This window comes from Brassica napus, chromosome C6 (genome assembly GCF_020379485.1).
Source record: "Brassica napus cultivar Da-Ae chromosome C6, Da-Ae, whole genome shotgun sequence".
Taxonomy (NCBI): domain Eukaryota; kingdom Viridiplantae; phylum Streptophyta; class Magnoliopsida; order Brassicales; family Brassicaceae; genus Brassica; species Brassica napus.
The window spans coordinates 11,177,816-11,194,919 of NC_063449.1; the positions used below are offsets into that span (position 1 = coordinate 11,177,816).

A 17,104-nucleotide genomic window follows, 5' to 3' on the forward strand; every position below is an offset into this window, starting at 1 on the left:
CGTATTTTTTCGTCGAAACCGCAAAAATGTTTTTCCCGCCAAAATCGCGAAAATACTTTTCCCGCCAAAATCGTGAAAAAATACTTTTCCCGTCAAAAACATTTTTCCCGCCAAAACCGTAAAACATATTTTTCCGCCAAACCCATAAAACGTATTTTTCCGCCAAAACAACAAAAATGCACATTTTTCCTCAAAAACCGCAAAAATATTTTACGCCAAAACCGTAAAAATGCTATTTTTTCGCCGAAACGTAAAAAGTTATATTTTAATAATTTTATTAACAAGTCCACCTGGATGTAGATGGAAGTTAAAAAATGAAAAGCAAACGAACATAGTTGCATTCAAATGATTCATCTAGATGCATGGACGAAATAAAGAAACTAACAACACCTAGATGGAGCATCTGGATAAGACATTTAGATGTACCATCTGGATGCATCTTCCATATGTACAAACGAAGAGGGCCGTTGTTGTAAATTTTTTAGTTGTCTATTTTTGGAAGAGTGTTTAATGTGTGAGTTTATGAGTTTATCTCTGTGTAAGGTTTGTGTAATGGAAGAAGTGAAAGGACAAAGAGGAAGTGGAACCACTGATGCAGATTTTGTGTTGCAATGGGGGGGGGGGAGAGAAAGAGAGTTAGATGCATGAAAGCCAGGAAAGATCAGGGCCGCAAGTCAAGTGATGGTTTGTCTAAGCGCAAACTCATGTCCAGAGCTGTCTCTTCCGAGAGAGGCTCCCTTTCTTGACATCTTAATCGTCCAAACAAGTAAGCTTGATTTAGAGCTCTTCTCTCTTGGAGTGCTTTTCTAAAAGTTATGTCTCTGTGGTGATAGGAGCATAGATTCTCCAGGTAATGTACGGAGATCGTTTGTGGCATCGCCTGAGAAGGAAGATAGATACTACACAACGAGGGGTTCAATGGGTACAGACGAAAGTGGTAAACTTATAAAGGAGCCTGTGAAGGAAACGAAGAAGCATGTGTGGCCAAAGTTGTTTATGACATTGTCAAATAAAGAGAAGGAAGAAGATTTCTTGGCTATGAAAGGGTGCAAGCTACCTCAAAGACCCAAGAAACGAGCCAAATTGGTTCAGATGACATTGCTTCTTGTGAGAGTCCCTTTTGTTATGTTCTTCATAATCTATTTCAAGGTGATGCGAATCTCATGGTTATGTAATGTATTATGCAGCTGGTGAGTCCAGGTACTTGGTTATCAGATCTGTGCAAAGAGAGGTATGAAGTAAGAGAGAAGAAGACTTCAAAAAAGGTATACCATTGTTTTTTAGCTTTCCACAATAAAGTCAATGAGAAAACACTTTAGTTTCTTTGTGAATTCTGAGATGATTTGATATAATTTTGTTTTATGAAGCGGCCAAGAGGATTGAAGGCAATGGGAAGTATGGAAAGCGATTCAGAGTGAAGAGGACTTGAGAAATGTTCAAGATTTTGGTTAAAGACTAGAAAGGAGAGAGACACAAAATGAATCTGCTGTGTCTCTTCCATTATATTTTGAGATGCCTCTCTTCATTCCACAGGTCAAAAACTATTATTAGGCACTTGTATCTTTGCTTTTGAAGCTAATCTGTAGCTTTCCTAATCAAAATCTCTCGTTCCCATCTTTTTTACTGTTTTAACTTGTTGATTCTGCGTTTATGCGTTTAGACTAGGTCTGGACGTTCGGGTACCCGTTGGCGTTCGGATCGGGTTTTCGGGTTTACGCTCCTAGGTCCCATACTATAATTTTATTAGTACGGATCGGATTCGGATAATAGCACTTCGGATTCGGTTCAAAATTGTATTGCGTCCTAAAACCCATAAAATAATCATATATCGTACGGATTCGGGTTATATCGGTTCGGTTCGTATATAACCGAAGTAAAAAACAAAAATTTTGAACCAAAACATAAAGGAAAGCATCTAAATTAAATAAAAATTAATCTATCACACATAAAATTGATAAAATAACAATAAAATGTTAAATCAACAATGAAAACAAACATCATTTGTAAACAATATGTATTGTCTTATAGAGAGTAGACTTTTTATTTCAATGAGCAAATTATAAAATACTTATTTATTACTAATTGGTACTTAAACCATTTATTAAAATTTTAATATTTATTATCATATTACCACAAATATTAAATTTAATAATTGAAATACTTATATATATTTCAAAATATTTATATTGACTATTAATTTCGGATTTTCGGGTTACTCGTTCGGGTTCGAATATTTTTTATACCACCCAACAAGATCCGTTCGGATATTTTTATATTTCGGGTCGGATAACAGGTCGAGTTTTTAGGTTCGGGTTCGGTTCAGATTTTATGCCCAAGCCTAGTTTAGACAATTCATGTATCATAGCTTCATGATGAGAAGAGGTTCTTGAATCTCTATTTATGAATGGACGAGCAAAAATGTACTGAAAGAGAACTCCAGACACAGATCAATAAAGACTACATCATATTAGAATGGAAACGAAATCTGCACACAGATTAGTGTAATGATATTACAACACACCAACCAAAACTGCAGCTACCACTACCAATTACCTAACGAGTCCCCAAATCTTTTTTTAAGAAATAGTCATTCTACATTTTAATTAATCTGTACTCTGTCACCATACCTACAAATGTACATTTGATGCAATGCTGGTAAGTGCTTTCTCCAGTGATGCTTATCCTCTCAGCTGGTAGCTTTGTGACAGATCAGGAAAACAACCAACACATTCTATCCCAAGACCTCCAAGATTCAAGAGAGATAATGGCCAGCTACCAGATCAGATGCGGTTAAGGACAGCCATGTTTGAATGATATGACCAGGATGGAGCAATTCTTGCAAGTAATCTACCTTCTCTAACATTCACCTGATAGCGGGTAAACCAGTATTCAGCACTGAGAAATGAGCCGCTAGGACAATTTTCATGGCATGCCAGTTGGTGTAAAGGGAGGAGAGAGAGAACCATCTATCTTGCCTATAAGGGAACTATAAAGCTTCAAGGACAATGGAGGCTTTTGTGAAGACTGAAAGAACAAAAGGTGCTTCTTCCCCTGGGTGTATAGTGGTCGGGACAATGGTATAGCCCTTGGGATCAGGATCAAGAACCATTTCGCAAGATATCTCACGGGAATTCACATAGTCTGTTCCACCAACAGATTCATGAAGAAATATGTTGTAGGCAGCACGATGTCCACGAGTCTTAAGAATCCTCATTCCAATATAGAACAACTGCGAATCATGGCTTGATTGGTAGTTACGAAACCCAGGAGTTGTTCTTGAGAAACCCACGCCCTGTTAAGTAAGCATTGGGAGAATGAGGTAGAGGCTCTGATCAAGAAATAGCAGAACTAAAAAGATTCTAATCAAGAAAAAGCATGATGTACCTGAGTTAGAGTGATGAAAACATGAATCGGTGAAGATGCATCAGAACCAGTAGCCCTTAACCGGAACTGTGGATTTTGATGCCATGAGCTATAATCTTGGCAGCCACCGGCACTGTAATTTCGCCATTGGCCATGGACTGAGTGGCGCATCTCACGAGGGTATACCCGGCAAACATATATCGATCTGAAATGAATCTGGAAATCTTGCCAAGACATCCAGAATATACCTTCGTTTGACTGTTGAACATAATGCACATAAGGATATCAGTATGCAACAACATACTTTAATGAAAGGAACCAGATCATATTTGCAATGCATAATAGAAACTACCTGTGGAACATGCTTCAGCTTGTGCTTCATCCTATCACTCCACTCTGGGGATGAGTCTGACCAGGGACCATTCCACTCAACTTCATTGGCCCAAGGATTTCGGATCTGAACCAGCCTGTGCCCATCGACCTCTCTTACCTGAAAACAAAGTCAAATTTTCTAGAAAGAGTTCCTCTACTCAGCATATCACAAATGCAACAAAAAGCAAGATGGCATACCTGTAAGACGGAGTAAGCATGGCCTTGCACAATGCCACTGGAAGATACATGAACATCAGATCCTGATGGACTTCCAGCACCAAGTAAGAAACCTTCTTGCTTAAAGCGTAACAATTGAGACCATAATCTGCCACTTGCAAGATCAATTTGTGCTTGAGCACTCCTCAAGTCAATCTCTTCACCAGCACCTCCAGTCAGGTCAACAAGAGCGTCCTGAACCAGTCCACCCTCGAGTGCCTCATAAGAACCATGGAGCTTGGCGTATGCTTTCTCCACTATGGAGACCCAGAGTTCGTTGAATTTTTTGCTAGTAGCAAAGGCTGGTTTGCCAGGTGATTCACATGGAATCCAGTCATCGATAACAACGGGAACCCACTCACCCTGCAAGTTGAAAGCAATAAGGAAGAAGCTACAAGAAACGATCATCACGAGAGCAAGGCAGCATAGTTAAAGAATTTTAAGATAATAACCTGAATACAAAAGCGCACAGTGTAGATTCCTTCCTCGTTGTATTCAGGAGTAATAATCACTTCAGATATTTGTGAGACTTCAGTAAGAACTGCAACAGCGCTTAAAAACCAACAATCGCCCAAACGCCCCTATAGAACAAGTTAAACCAATCAATCATACAGCTGGAAAAACTTGGCCAAGAATGTTATTTTGTGCATCAGAAAGATGTATCACATTCTAAAAAAATGTAAGTGATCAAACCTGACAAACATCTGATGGATTTGCAGCCCCAGAGAACAGGCAGGGACGGGAATCACTACCGTTTTCTTTCACGATGGAATCAGGTCTCATCCATTCAGAAACAACCTGACAAGATCAAAAAGGTAAGAGTGACATTCAAGTTGTTGATTTTTAGCCTAGTTAGAGATGGGACTATGAGTCCAAAAATAATCAACCAATAACATAAGGAGAAAAAAATCACAATTCCTACCTGCAATTTTGAAGGGGGGTTCTGTGTATCCACGAATAAAGAGCGATCATTTGGAGGAAACTCCTGGTCAGTAAATTGCTTGTCGCCACGTGCAGAGAGGGCTTCTTTGACAGCCAACTCAACTGAACGCATTCTTTGATTTATTTCTTCTTCTGTCTCCATCCTGGATTTCCTGTGTCTTCTGGAAAACGAATCCGCACTAAATAGAAAATCACGACCTGATCTTCTTTTCCTCCCACTCGAATATTGTCCATCCCAATCTACATCATCCCTATCATAGAGATCCACATCGGCAGGATCACTATCCCAACCATCAACCTGGTAAAAGAGGAAAGAACACAAACGAGAATCAGTATGACCTTAAACATAATCAGAAAAAAAGGTAACCAAACATTCAATAAGAGGAAAACGTACTCTGGGAGGTGAAGCCGTCCATTGCCAATTGTCATCATTCAAATCAATCATGTCTAAGTCAGCCATGCCAACGGCTGCATGCAAAGAAGCGGCCTCATCTTCAGTTAAGCATTTCCCCCAAAGGAAAACATCCATTATATGCATCTTTGACTCAGCTCCATCACTATCTGATCTGCCGAATGCATCGACATCTATAGGTGGCTTAACACCCAACCAAACTTCAGCGCCTTGTTCCCAGATGGCACTACTAATACTTAGAGGTAACCCAGTCTGGTAGCCATCAAACCCACCATCTAAGTAACAAGTAGCCTCCCCCGCATCAGCGTCAACAGTGATCGTCACTGTATGCCACCTGAGATGGAAACCACAGATATATAAACATGACTGAGGAACATCAGAAATAAAATTGGACAATATGGAGACGGAGAGAAAAAAAGACACCTTCCATCAGTTATGCTAGTTGCACCAATATACCACTCTCTGGCAACGGTTGTCTGCCTCTCACCTTTAGTGATCAACCTAAGCCCAACTAGGCCAGCCTCAATTCCTTGCTCAGAACCAGCAACCAGAACCTCCCAACACACTTTCTTTTGATATTCAGTGCCAAAAAGGCATACAGGTCCGGAATCGGGTTGGATCATTGCTGTAATGGAAAAGCTAATCTTCTGACTCTGGCAGACACTTGCATCCATTTGGCCGCAATGTTTACCACTTATCATTGGTTCATCGTCAAGAACACAAACAGCACCCGCAATTCCAGTCTGGTAATAACTTGTATTAGCTAATTTCGTAGTAATCAGCATCTTTAGAATGTATACTTGCTGAATATAAATAAAAAATTTACCAGCTGTGCACGTCGTTCTAGTTGAGCTGTGCGTATCCTATGTGCAATACCCGATACTCTCTCTCTTGCAAAGGAATCCTCAAGGACAGAATCACCCCCAACAGCACGTATAGCGGCTGCCATAGCTGCTGCTTCTCTGCTACCAGCATTAGGCATAGATGGAATAAGGGAAGCTTCAATTTCTTTCCATTTGCGCTCTTCCTTCTCCAAAAGAGCTTTCCTTCTTTCTTTACCTCTCCCTTCTTCTTCACGTCTCTGCATGAGGATTTCCTCTTCCATCTCTTTCTCTCTCAGATAACTATGTTTACAATACAGAAAAAAAGATAAGTAACAAGTCTGAGGGCTCAGCTTCATTAAACCATATTTTGCTTAATTAAAAGAAACATGTACCTCTCTTGGATAATTTCAAATTGTCTTCTATCTTCTGGCTTCCACTTACTGATCTTTCTGGCACTTAAGTCAGAGAACCCAATGCTATCTAAGAAGAGTTTTAAGCGTACCTCATCCTACAACATTGTGAGAATCTTTTGTTAGAAAAAAATATAAAGGAGTATGTATATATGGAAAATTAAGAATCAGGGCTCACCTGAACTTTCTCCGCCTTAGCTGTCAAACCTAACAATAGCAATAAATAACCACCAAACGTGTCCCACATGTACACCCATTCTGTATCAATTGCCTCTTCTAGTGCCAAAACCCTTGCATGAGCACACATGTCTCTTCTGTAATCCACGTTTGTAGGTGGTTCATGGCGGAATCTTTTTCTGCATTGCATTCTGTAGAAGAAGGATCCAGCAACTCTTTCTTCGTTCCTGAGACGATCCCTTAATTTCATGACATCATCTCTAGGAAGCACTAAGTTCCCTGCTTTATCACGCATTGCAGAGGGGTCCCCAACCAGAAGAGCTGCAGAGCTGGCGGACCTTTGGGGAGCTGAATACGTGCCGGATAAAGCATTTCTCGTCTGTCAATAACAAGTTGCAATAGGCGTAAGAAATTATGCATCCCATAGAGCTCTATTGCATGTGAATGTGTTAAATTAAGACCACCAACAGAATATCAACATAGATTTTCAAGAGAAAACTAAGAAAGATATCAGAATTTTAACGTACTTTAGTGGCAGATCGAGAGATAGCTTGCACAACAGTATCCTTGCTGAGAAAACGTACAGCAACCTCCATCATCTGGACACCATCAGACAGAATTAGCAAAGAGCGTACACACCATATATATATACATGTATGTATGTAGTAGAGGAAAATGAATTGCCAACCAATAATATTTATACTAAGGAACAGATAGATCAAACAAGAACACAAACCTCAAGAGTCAAACACGGACGAGAAACAGCAAACCCAAATGCTACTACAAGGGTGATAGCTGATACAGCAGCACCAGCAAACGGAGGATATATTATCAGACTAGCAACAACACCCCACCCTTCAGTTGCCAAAGCAATTCCATAAAGGACGAGAAACGCAGCACTGAATAAATCCAAATCAATACAAAACAATATGAAAGTTCATCAGTTTAATCTTTATTGGTCACTATTTCATAATCGCAGCAGAGAACATTATCAGAAGAACAGGAAAGAAAAAAGCTTAAGAGCAACAATGAGTACCCACGTGGCTGAACATACCTGACATTCTTTCCACAATCTGCATGAGCATCATAGACATACACTGGTAGTACCCTTGGAGAATATACCACTATTGGTGGGGATAGAAGAACCTAACAGAGAAAAAAAAAGTTAACATATCGTTTCGAATACATGAACAGGAGAAGCCACAGTTCTATTGAGCTCTTTGCAGAAGGGTAATGAACTCACAGCTAATGCTCTTCCAGCGACCAGAAACAAGAAGGTAAAATAACCAACAGATGCTCCAGCAAATGCTTTGTCTGCGAAATAAACATGTATGGAATTGTTGTATCAGTAGGGTAGGTCTCACCTCTACCAAGAATCTAAAATAAGAGGTGGGAATCCTCACGTTGAAACCATCCAACAAGGAATGCGGCCAAACCCAAAAGAAAGGCAAGAAAGCAGACAAATGATGTCTGCTTCCTGGTCAAGTAGAAACTGTTTGACGCCCAAAGATGGATAACACCAATAGCTACCACTATAAGGAGAAGAACTAAGAGAAAAGACACGCCTATCTGTTATAATTGAAACACAAAAGATGTATCAAATGGAAGAAGTTCAGCCAAAAACATTGAGAATTGTGTGAGCAACTTTACACATACCGTCCATGGTTTGACTACAATAATCACAGCTGATATCGCACCAAAAAGAAGAAGAAGACCGATAGAAACGAAAACATATACACCTCGAGACAGTATCCAACAATCGTCCTTCCTGCAAAGAACCACAAAAACAATTAGAAAGGCTATTTCAGTGAAATTGAGAGTTAGATTTAATGGGCAATGAGAAGAAACCGTCACGCACCATTTAAGCATCCCACAGCATAGTGAAAGTAGGGCCGGAATGCATGCAAGTGGAAGCAAGGCCGCAAGAAAATCGTTCTTTGTGGGCAACTGATCATCTCTAGATTTCACAACCTCCAAATACGATGTTCCACAAAAGGCCACGAGAACAACTAGAAAGTAGATAAAAAGGCACAGAAAGATTACTTACAGAACAAAGAAAGCCCACCCAGAACAGATTAAACAAGCAGAAGACACAAATTACCTGAGAATATTACGAGACAGACAGCAGAAGAGTGGGAGAACCTATATGTGGCAAACCATGAGACTATTGGAAGAATGGCAGTAACTACTAGGGAAACTCCAGATGCCATCGCCCAACCAAGGTATACAGAAGATGTATATGGTGACGTGAAGTTGTTTTCTGTGGCACTGAATAGTTTGTACTTCAAATCATCCAAAGGTTTAGCAGATATAATTGCACCAAGAGCAATCACAGATCCCACAAACACCACAACGCAAATCCAAAGAATAAACCCCTAAAATGGAAAGAAACTTTATTTAGAAATATGTATCTGGCAAAGAGAGAAACTAGCCAAAGGGAAAATAGAACAGACCTTCATCCTCGGAAACCGTGAATCTCTTGCCTGATCACCGCATGATAACTGTGGAACCCAAAACTGATACCCATTATGCATCCATATGGGAACAGCAATAGAAAGGCATGCTGCCATGAGGGGCACAGTCAAGGATATTCCCAAAAGTACTGACGATTTACTGCAAAAGTGAAGCAGTCACGATTTTTGTAATCAGAACTTCAAAATGGGACCAAAAGGGGAAAGTTAGTAGCAGTTCAGTAAATGACATAAGCCCTCGTACCTCAAGAAAGAGAGTGATAATCCAACTAATGTGCTCAGCAGCCAGGCAACAAAGCCATACTGAAAACATAAAAAGAGACGCTATTTAGAACACATAATGACATAAGTATCACATGGTATATTTGTATTGCCTGCAACCAGTACTATGAACATGCCAAACTAACGAGACAACCCATACCTTGCGAGATCTTGATGTCAACGCCATTTCTTCAACTTGAAGAGACCGAAGAAAAGCCATTACTGAACAGACAACAGGTGACAAGAGGAGAACCGAGAAACCAAATTCGAACTACAATTAGGTAACAAGTGAGTTAGCAAAGATACAAGTAACCTTCATAATGTTACAAGCACCAACTTGAGAAAGAGTGGAACTCACCTGCTGATGACTGGAATTTATAATTGTTATGGTCTTCGGTCGAAAAATGGCTACAATGATTGTTTCAAGAATAAATACAAGACTGAAGAGGCCCCATGCTCTTTCTGGTGTGCCCGCTACATGGTGCAGAACAAGTCTGGACAGCTTAAGCCACTTCTCGAGACCCCGGAGCCTCAATTCTTCAGATAGAGAAATCTGATTTGGAAGAGTATTGTCAACACTGTTTGAGTCAATGATTGCAATGTCAGTGTTGTCGCGGTGATCTCTATCTGCATCCAAACTACTCCTCTGAAGTAATGCCAATATGCTTGGATCCAATTTTTTCTCTTTCAACATAACCGCAAAGTCAGGGTCCAGCCCCTTGTTTTGCAACAGATTAGTCAGTTCAAGATCGCCTTCTTGCGCTTTCTTTTTAAGCATCGAGGCTATCCTAGGATCGTTCAACTGATCTTGAAAAGCAAGAGCCAGATTCAAATCCAAAATCTGCTCGTTTGCAGAATTCGATGTGCTGGATTCATAACCTTGGCTGTCAATACCACTGCTTGAACAAACGACATTCGGATCAGAAACTTTATCCAGTGAATAAGACGTTCCTGCTTCAGGCTCTTGGACCACAGAACGACATGAGCTACTACGTATACCCAAGCTTGGTCTTCCACTTTCTACGCTTTTGTCGCTATTGATACACTCAAGAGAGCTGCCTGTACGAGTTAGAGTGTCAGCCACACACGATTCTGTGGTACGATTAGCCTCGTTAGTACAACCAGCATGGCCTACATCCATACTACTACTTCTTTTAATACTTGAGCCACAACCATCTGAAGAACCTGAAGAACTACTCTGCTCTTTCCTTCGAAAACCTTCTCTCAAGCGGATCACTGTGCTCTGTAAGGCGTCTCTTCTTGCAGCTGATGGGTCTGTTATCGACAGATGACGGGAAACAGCAGCCCCTGATAGAACCGATGCTACAAAAATGTAACTAATACAATGCCCTAGGTACCTGCAACAACAGAAAACATAATCAGTTACATGCCTTCTAGGGAACAAAATTTAACCTTCAAAATAAGTAATAATTGTTTTAGCTCAGAAACAAACCAGTAGTGAATGCCAAAGCATATTAGGAAAATTCGAGAAGTGCCAGCAACAAAAAGTGCCAGAACGCGATTTTGAAGAAGCTTAAACCCATACAAGCATGCCCCAATATTCCAGTCTACATGAAAATATTAAGCATCAGCATGAGTTAGAACTAAGAAATAATCTAAAAGCAAGCTTCTCCTCCAAATATATGCAACAAAATTTATCTATGTACCAAGAACAATGACTGCAGCTGATGTAATGCCTCCAAGCCAACGTGATTCCCTAGCTGTGAGACCATATAGGACCGAGTAGGCAAGGAGAACTATGAGTGATCCAAGGTACAGGAGGCCAAGATGCGAAGCCCTGCAAATATGCAAGAAAGAAAAGGAAATGTTTAAACTGTTTTCAAGGGACGAAACAGGTCGGCAACGAAGTGCAGCTGATTAAGAAAAGAAAAAAAGAAGTTACCTGCTGGTTTGCCGAGGATATAGTTCATTGGGGTCAGGTGGTTCTGGCAAACAAGCCACAGGGCCTATCTCTATACAATCTGAATAAGCAAATTTATATGCCCTTCTTACATACTCGTCCACATCTAACCCGTTTCCTGTGGTGATGGACAAAATTGAATAATTCAACAACTTAGATTGAGGTACGAAGTCAAAATTGCAATGTCATAACTGAGAAGCCATGTAAGGATTGCGAAAGCTTTACCATTAAAGACCATGCGGCAGATAAAGAGCATGTTAATTGCCAAGGCGATAGCCGAAACACCGAAAAAGAAACCAGAAGGAGAATATTGCTGAGATGCATGCGCACCAGCCGTAACATAGACAGCACAAAGTTCATACGCACAGAGTAAGGCAACGCCAAGAAGGAGCAGTAAAGCAACAGCTCCTGTTTAGCCAAAGGAGAAAGAAAGAAACAAGTTCAATAGTGCATTCACTATAAGTAGTACCTAAACCAGCCAGTGTAATAAATCAGAAAATGCCAAAGAAACTAGTTTAAGAAAGTCAGATAGAAAAGACTGCAAACGTACTTGAACTTTGCCACTGTGTCCTCCACCAAAGCATGATTGAGTAGAAAGCCAGTAAAAGCGCTGTTCCAGCCATTATAATCGCAAGTCCAATGATATGTCGATCCAATATAACAATCAGCCAACAACCCCAACCAATCAAGATTGCAATAGGGGACACCACCACAATCCAAGCAGCAAGAGATAGGAAACCACATAGTGCATCGAGCTGAGAACCTTGCAGTACTTTCGGCCATTTTCTAGCAAAGATCCAGCTGCCAATATAGAAAGACATTGACTCAACTCCGGTTCTAGCTATAAATACTAACTCTACAGAGTATCTATCAACCTAAATTATATAGATTTGTTTGTTACCTATAAAGCCGCCATGGCCGCCAATTAACTGACCAAAGTATCCAAAACGAACCGGAACCGAAAACCGCAAAAAGGGCACCCGAAATAACACAAGCAAGTAAGACTCCTCGCTCATCCCCTTCCATGGCTTCTTCTCCCACCTACAAGGGCATGCAACTCTGAGATCAAAATTCCATCACAGGGGAAGTCAAAGCCTCAAGCTTAAAGGGGGATCCCATACCTACTAGACCGAGATGAGGTTACTGTGCAGTGGCATGACGGTGAAATCGAAGCAGAAGGGATCTCGATAAAGGCCCAAACTTTACAGCCCCTCAAGCAAAAGGAGACATCTTTGGTGCGGATTAGGGTTCCAAAATCGAGCTGTAAAGTAGGAGAGAAGCAAGAAACTAAGACTAGGGTTCTCACTCTGAAGACCTTGTGGAGCACAAAGTCACTTCCTTTCACGGTTTTCAGTTGCTTTTTTTTGAATAAATCTCAGAGGATTTTTCTCAGGTTTTGGGGGAAATGGATGGCGAGCGAGAAGGTAAGATTAAAACCCTACCCCTTCCAATGTGTGTGTGTGTGTGTGTGTGTGTGTGAACCGTAAAAAAGCTACAACCTTTATCTCTCTCTCTCTCTCCCTTTCTTCTCAAAAAAAAACGAGTCTTGTGTAGTGAGAGAAAGTGCCTGTGGAAAAAAAAAAACATTTAATATAATACTAAATTGAAAAGATATGGCTCTGTCCGAACAAACACTAGACGCGCGTGTAAAATCAGGAACCAATGAGCTATCGCGTGACGGATACGCACTGACTGTTGTTTGGGACAGTGAGAATGGAATGATTTTCAGCATTTTTAGATTAAGATTTATAAAAACAAATGTACTATCTGTAATATGTTCTTTAATTACCTATCCATTAATATCTATAATTATTTTAGGACATTTTTATTTAGAGAGAGAATACCGTATGCACAAAACCAATAGGTTTATTTTTATGTAAAAAAATTGTGATGTTGCGTGTTTAAATGATAAAATAGTGCCTAAACCTATCATTTCATATGACACAAATTACTTAAATAATTGCAATTAAATCTATTCAGGTTATACGCTCAAAACTTATAACCAGGAAAAGGAAGTGGAATACCAATGTCTCTGTCACAAAACTTAAAACATTCAACTATATAGTATACTTTAAAATTAGAATTTTAAATAATTTTGTCTTCGCATATTCATTAAATTCCATATTTAAGCCGATTAAGTCAAAGATTGTCTACTGAACCTAGAAGACCATATTGATTTTCAACTGCAGTCCATTATCACTTTGTAGACCCATCTCTCTCCAAATGTGAAATCATATTTAACAACAAAAAGCGAATGAGAAAACAAAAATAAAATAATATTTTCTATTATAAGAAATCTCTTATTGTCAAAAAGGTAATTAGGGAGTAGGTTAAGGATATTAATTCACTCATTAGACAAAAGTTAATTTTAGCTTTTCCAAAAAAATGAGAAACTTGTTGATATTAGTGAGAAATAAAGAAAGATTCATTAAAACCCGGTTAAACAAATCACAGTACAACATAAACAAAGTAAGATTTCACTAAAGACAAAAGTTTCTAAGCCTTCAAAGAAACTTGGGCCACACCTTCCTCTTTCCCATCTACTTAATTACATGGAGAAGATGGAACAAACAAAACTAACTATCACATGTAGAAACAAACACAGTGAATTCACAAGACTAGAAAACCCCATGGACGAGGTAGTGCATTATTGGTGCCTAGTTTATAGACGACACTCATGGCTGGATATGAGATTTTAGGGGTTGAAACATTTTTAAGAGTCTTAGTAAAAAAAAAATATCATAACTTAGGCCTTAGGGACCTATTCATATGTAAAAATCTCCAAACATTTTGAGGGCTAAAGTCATTGTTCCATTGGGATGTGCCCAGTCACTTCTTGCTTTTTTAACCAGGACTTCCATAGTAGAAGTAATGACTCTAATCATCATTGTTTCCGGGTTGAACATTATAACAGTTAAACAGTTCGGTGAATGTTCCAAATCTTTTAGGTGCCTTAAGGTTGTTTGAGGAATCAACCATCTCAATGTTCCTGAGGTAACTTGCTTTGCTAAAGCTTTTTTTTTTTTGGGATCTACCACTGCCCATTTGTGTTGAAGTGTGGTGGCCATCTGACTGTGAGTTCACTATTTCTCCTCCCCATTCAATCATGGATGCACTGTTTGTTAAGTAGGAGAAGAGAAAAGATGGCCAATATCCTTAAACCAAGCCGTTTCCAAATTGCACCGACCAATGTCCCTCTTTTGGATCATGTGACAAAGTATAACACTTAACAGACCATTTCGACCTCACCATAGGCTCACATGTAGCAAAACAACAAGAATCAATATATCAAACATGGAAAGAATACACACAAATCATAACATTTTCCTAGATGTTACCAAAGAAATAACAAGGGCTTACTTGCCCGCCAGCTTCGATATTATTTAGATCTTGTCATAATGAGCCACCAAGAAGCCATATATGCGACAAGCTGAACTCATTCTGTTGCTGTATCTTTGGCTTCCACACATTTATAGTTGCTTAGCTCCATATAATACTTATCTCCTACCATGTAAGCTATCGCATGCTCCAATTCGAGAAACCAAAACATAAAAAAAAGAACATATATATAGACGTACACTACAAGAAAACAGCGATATTCTGACGGACATTCCGACGGAAAATGAAATCCTCGGAATATACCGAGGAATTTCCGAGGAAATTCCGAGGAAACACAAAATTGGGTTTCCTCGGAATTTCCTCGGAATATACCGACGGAATTCCGAGGAAACTACAGTCCGTCGGAATATTCCGAGGAAATTCCGAGGAAAACTCTGTTCCTCGGAAAAAACCGATGAATTCCGAGGAAATATTATAGCCGTTGGAGAGCCGTTGGGGGATTTTACAAAATTCAGAGGAAATTCCGACGAACTAGTTTTGTCCGTCGGAATTCCGTCGGAATTTCCTCGGTATGTCGGCAGGATTTAAACTATATATACAAGCACTCCTCTTCCTCTTCATTCACTTCATATCTTCATCCTCCCTCTTACTCTATTTACACACGAATTTGATTCATAAAAAATATGTCTTCTTCAAATTATTTTCGTTCTTGGATCGATCGACCTCATTTGGATCCGAACACGAGATTGCTTACGGAAGAATACCAACGAGGTATAACTGAATTCATGGGGTTAGTTCACCGACAACCGGAAGCAAAAACAGGTATGTTAAGATGTCCTTGCTCTAATTGTAAAAATAGAAAGGTTATTAAAGAGTGGGATGTTTGGACTCATCTATATTTGAGTGGGTTTACACGAAGTTACAAAATTTGGTATCATCATGGGGAAACTGATTATGAACATGGTAGTACTAGTGAACCTCAGCCAGCGGTTAGATTAGAAGAACCAATTAGAACGGATGTAGATTATGGTGTAGGTACTGAGCAGATGGTAAATGATCATTTTAGAGGGGAAGATTTACCCAATGCAGAAGCTAGGAGATTTTATGATATGTTGGATGCTGGAAAGCAACCATTGTACGAAGGTTGCAGAGATGGTCATTCAGCTTTATCATCTGCTACAAGATTGATGGGCATTAAAACAGATTATAATTTGGCTGAAGACTGTGTGGATGCGATTGCTGATTTTGTAAAAGGTATTCTACCCGAGGATAATGTAGCTCCTGGTTCATACTACGAGGTTCAGAAACTCGTAGCTGGTCTTGGTTTATCGTATCAGGTAATAGATGTATGCAGCGACAACTGCATGATTTATTGGAGGGTGGATGAACAGCGGGTTACATGCAAATTTTGTGGAAAGCCTCGTTATAAAGATACAATTGGAAGAGTTCCAGTGCCATATAAAAGGATGTGGTATTTACCTTTGACGGAAAGGTTGCAGAGGTTGTATCTGTCTGAACGCACAGCGCAACCAATGAGATGGCATGCGGAGCACTCAACAGATGGTGAGATCAGACATCCTTCAGATGCAAAAGCGTGGAAGCATTTCCAATCAAAGTATCCCGACTTTGCGTATGAGAGAAGAAATGTCTACCTTGGATTATGTACTGATGGTTTCAGTCCGTTTGGCAAGAGTGGAAGACAGTATTCTCTATGGCCCGTCATTCTTACACCATACAACCTCCCCCCAAACTTGTGCTTGCGACGAGAGTTTTTGTTTCTCTCGATTCTCGTTCCCGGACCAGAGCATCCTAAGAGATCACTTGATGTGTTTCTTCAGCCACTAATATATGAGTTGCAACAACTATGGGCTCAAGGTGCTGAAACATACGATGTTTCGTGTAAAGAAAACTTTCAAATGCGGGCAGTACTAATGTGGACAATAAGTGATTTTCCAGCATATGGTATGTTGTCTGGATGGACAACGCATGGAAGGCTATCATGTCCATATTGTCAAGATAACACTGATGCTTTCCAACTAAAGCACGGAAGGAAAACGTGTTGGTTTGACTGTCACAGGAGATTCCTACCACCTGATCATCCATATCGTAGGAGTAGGAATTTGTTTACGAAGAACAAGAGGGTGTTTGACAGTCCACCTCCGGAAATTTGTGGGAAAGATTTGAAGATACAACTAAGAGATTTTGGTGCAGAAAGGACGCCAGAAGTCGGTGGACATGAGCGTTTTCCGGTAGATGCTGTTGGAGAACTACATAACTGGCACAAAAAAAGTATTTTCTGGGATCTGCCATACTGGGAGGATCATCTGCTAAGGCATAATTTAGATGTCATGCATATTGAGAAGAACTTTTTTGACAATCTCATGAACACGATCCTT

General features: G+C 39.9%; 1 protein-coding gene and 1 pseudogene across 1 annotated transcript; one reads left to right on the forward strand and one right to left on the reverse strand.

Annotated features, from left to right (window-relative positions):
- The first annotated feature begins 265 nt into the window (after positions 1–265).
- On the forward strand, positions 266–1,617 carry LOC106409580 (annotated as a pseudogene).
- An 828-nt stretch (positions 1,618–2,445) lies between these two features.
- On the reverse strand, positions 2,446–12,900 carry LOC106410218 (calpain-type cysteine protease DEK1-like). Its single transcript, XM_048760518.1, has 31 exons — positions 12,491–12,900; positions 12,271–12,410; positions 11,920–12,170; positions 11,595–11,777; positions 11,352–11,487; positions 11,116–11,246; positions 10,902–11,016; positions 9,807–10,806; positions 9,609–9,719; positions 9,432–9,490; positions 9,170–9,329; positions 8,818–9,091; positions 8,575–8,725; positions 8,373–8,484; positions 8,120–8,285; positions 7,960–8,030; positions 7,771–7,862; positions 7,453–7,615; positions 7,244–7,315; positions 6,718–7,095; positions 6,522–6,637; positions 6,132–6,429; positions 5,729–6,048; positions 5,288–5,639; positions 4,874–5,191; positions 4,645–4,749; positions 4,404–4,532; positions 3,934–4,314; positions 3,716–3,853; positions 3,385–3,621; positions 2,446–3,292 (listed from the first exon to the last, which is right to left on the reverse strand). The coding sequence occupies exons 2-31, from the start codon at positions 12,393–12,395 to the stop codon at positions 2,987–2,989; spliced, it is 6,450 nt and encodes a 2,149-aa protein (XP_048616475.1). The 5' UTR covers positions 12,396–12,410; positions 12,491–12,900; the 3' UTR covers positions 2,446–2,986.
- Between the last annotated feature and the right edge of the window lie 4,204 nt (positions 12,901–17,104).

Excerpts from the sequence above, each read along its gene's own strand:
- LOC106410218 (XM_048760518.1), bottom strand. The coding sequence starts at position 12,395 with ATGGAAGGGGATGAGCGAGGAGTCTTACTTGCTTGTGTTATTTCGGGT. Across the intron at positions 7,096-7,243 it reads TCTCTCGATCTGCCACTAAA|ACGAGAAATGCTTTATCCGG; the intron begins GTACGTTAAAAT and ends TGTTATTGACAG. Across the intron at positions 6,049-6,131 it reads TAGAACGACGTGCACAGCTG|ACTGGAATTGCGGGTGCTGT; the intron begins GTAAATTTTTTA and ends AGTTATTACCAG.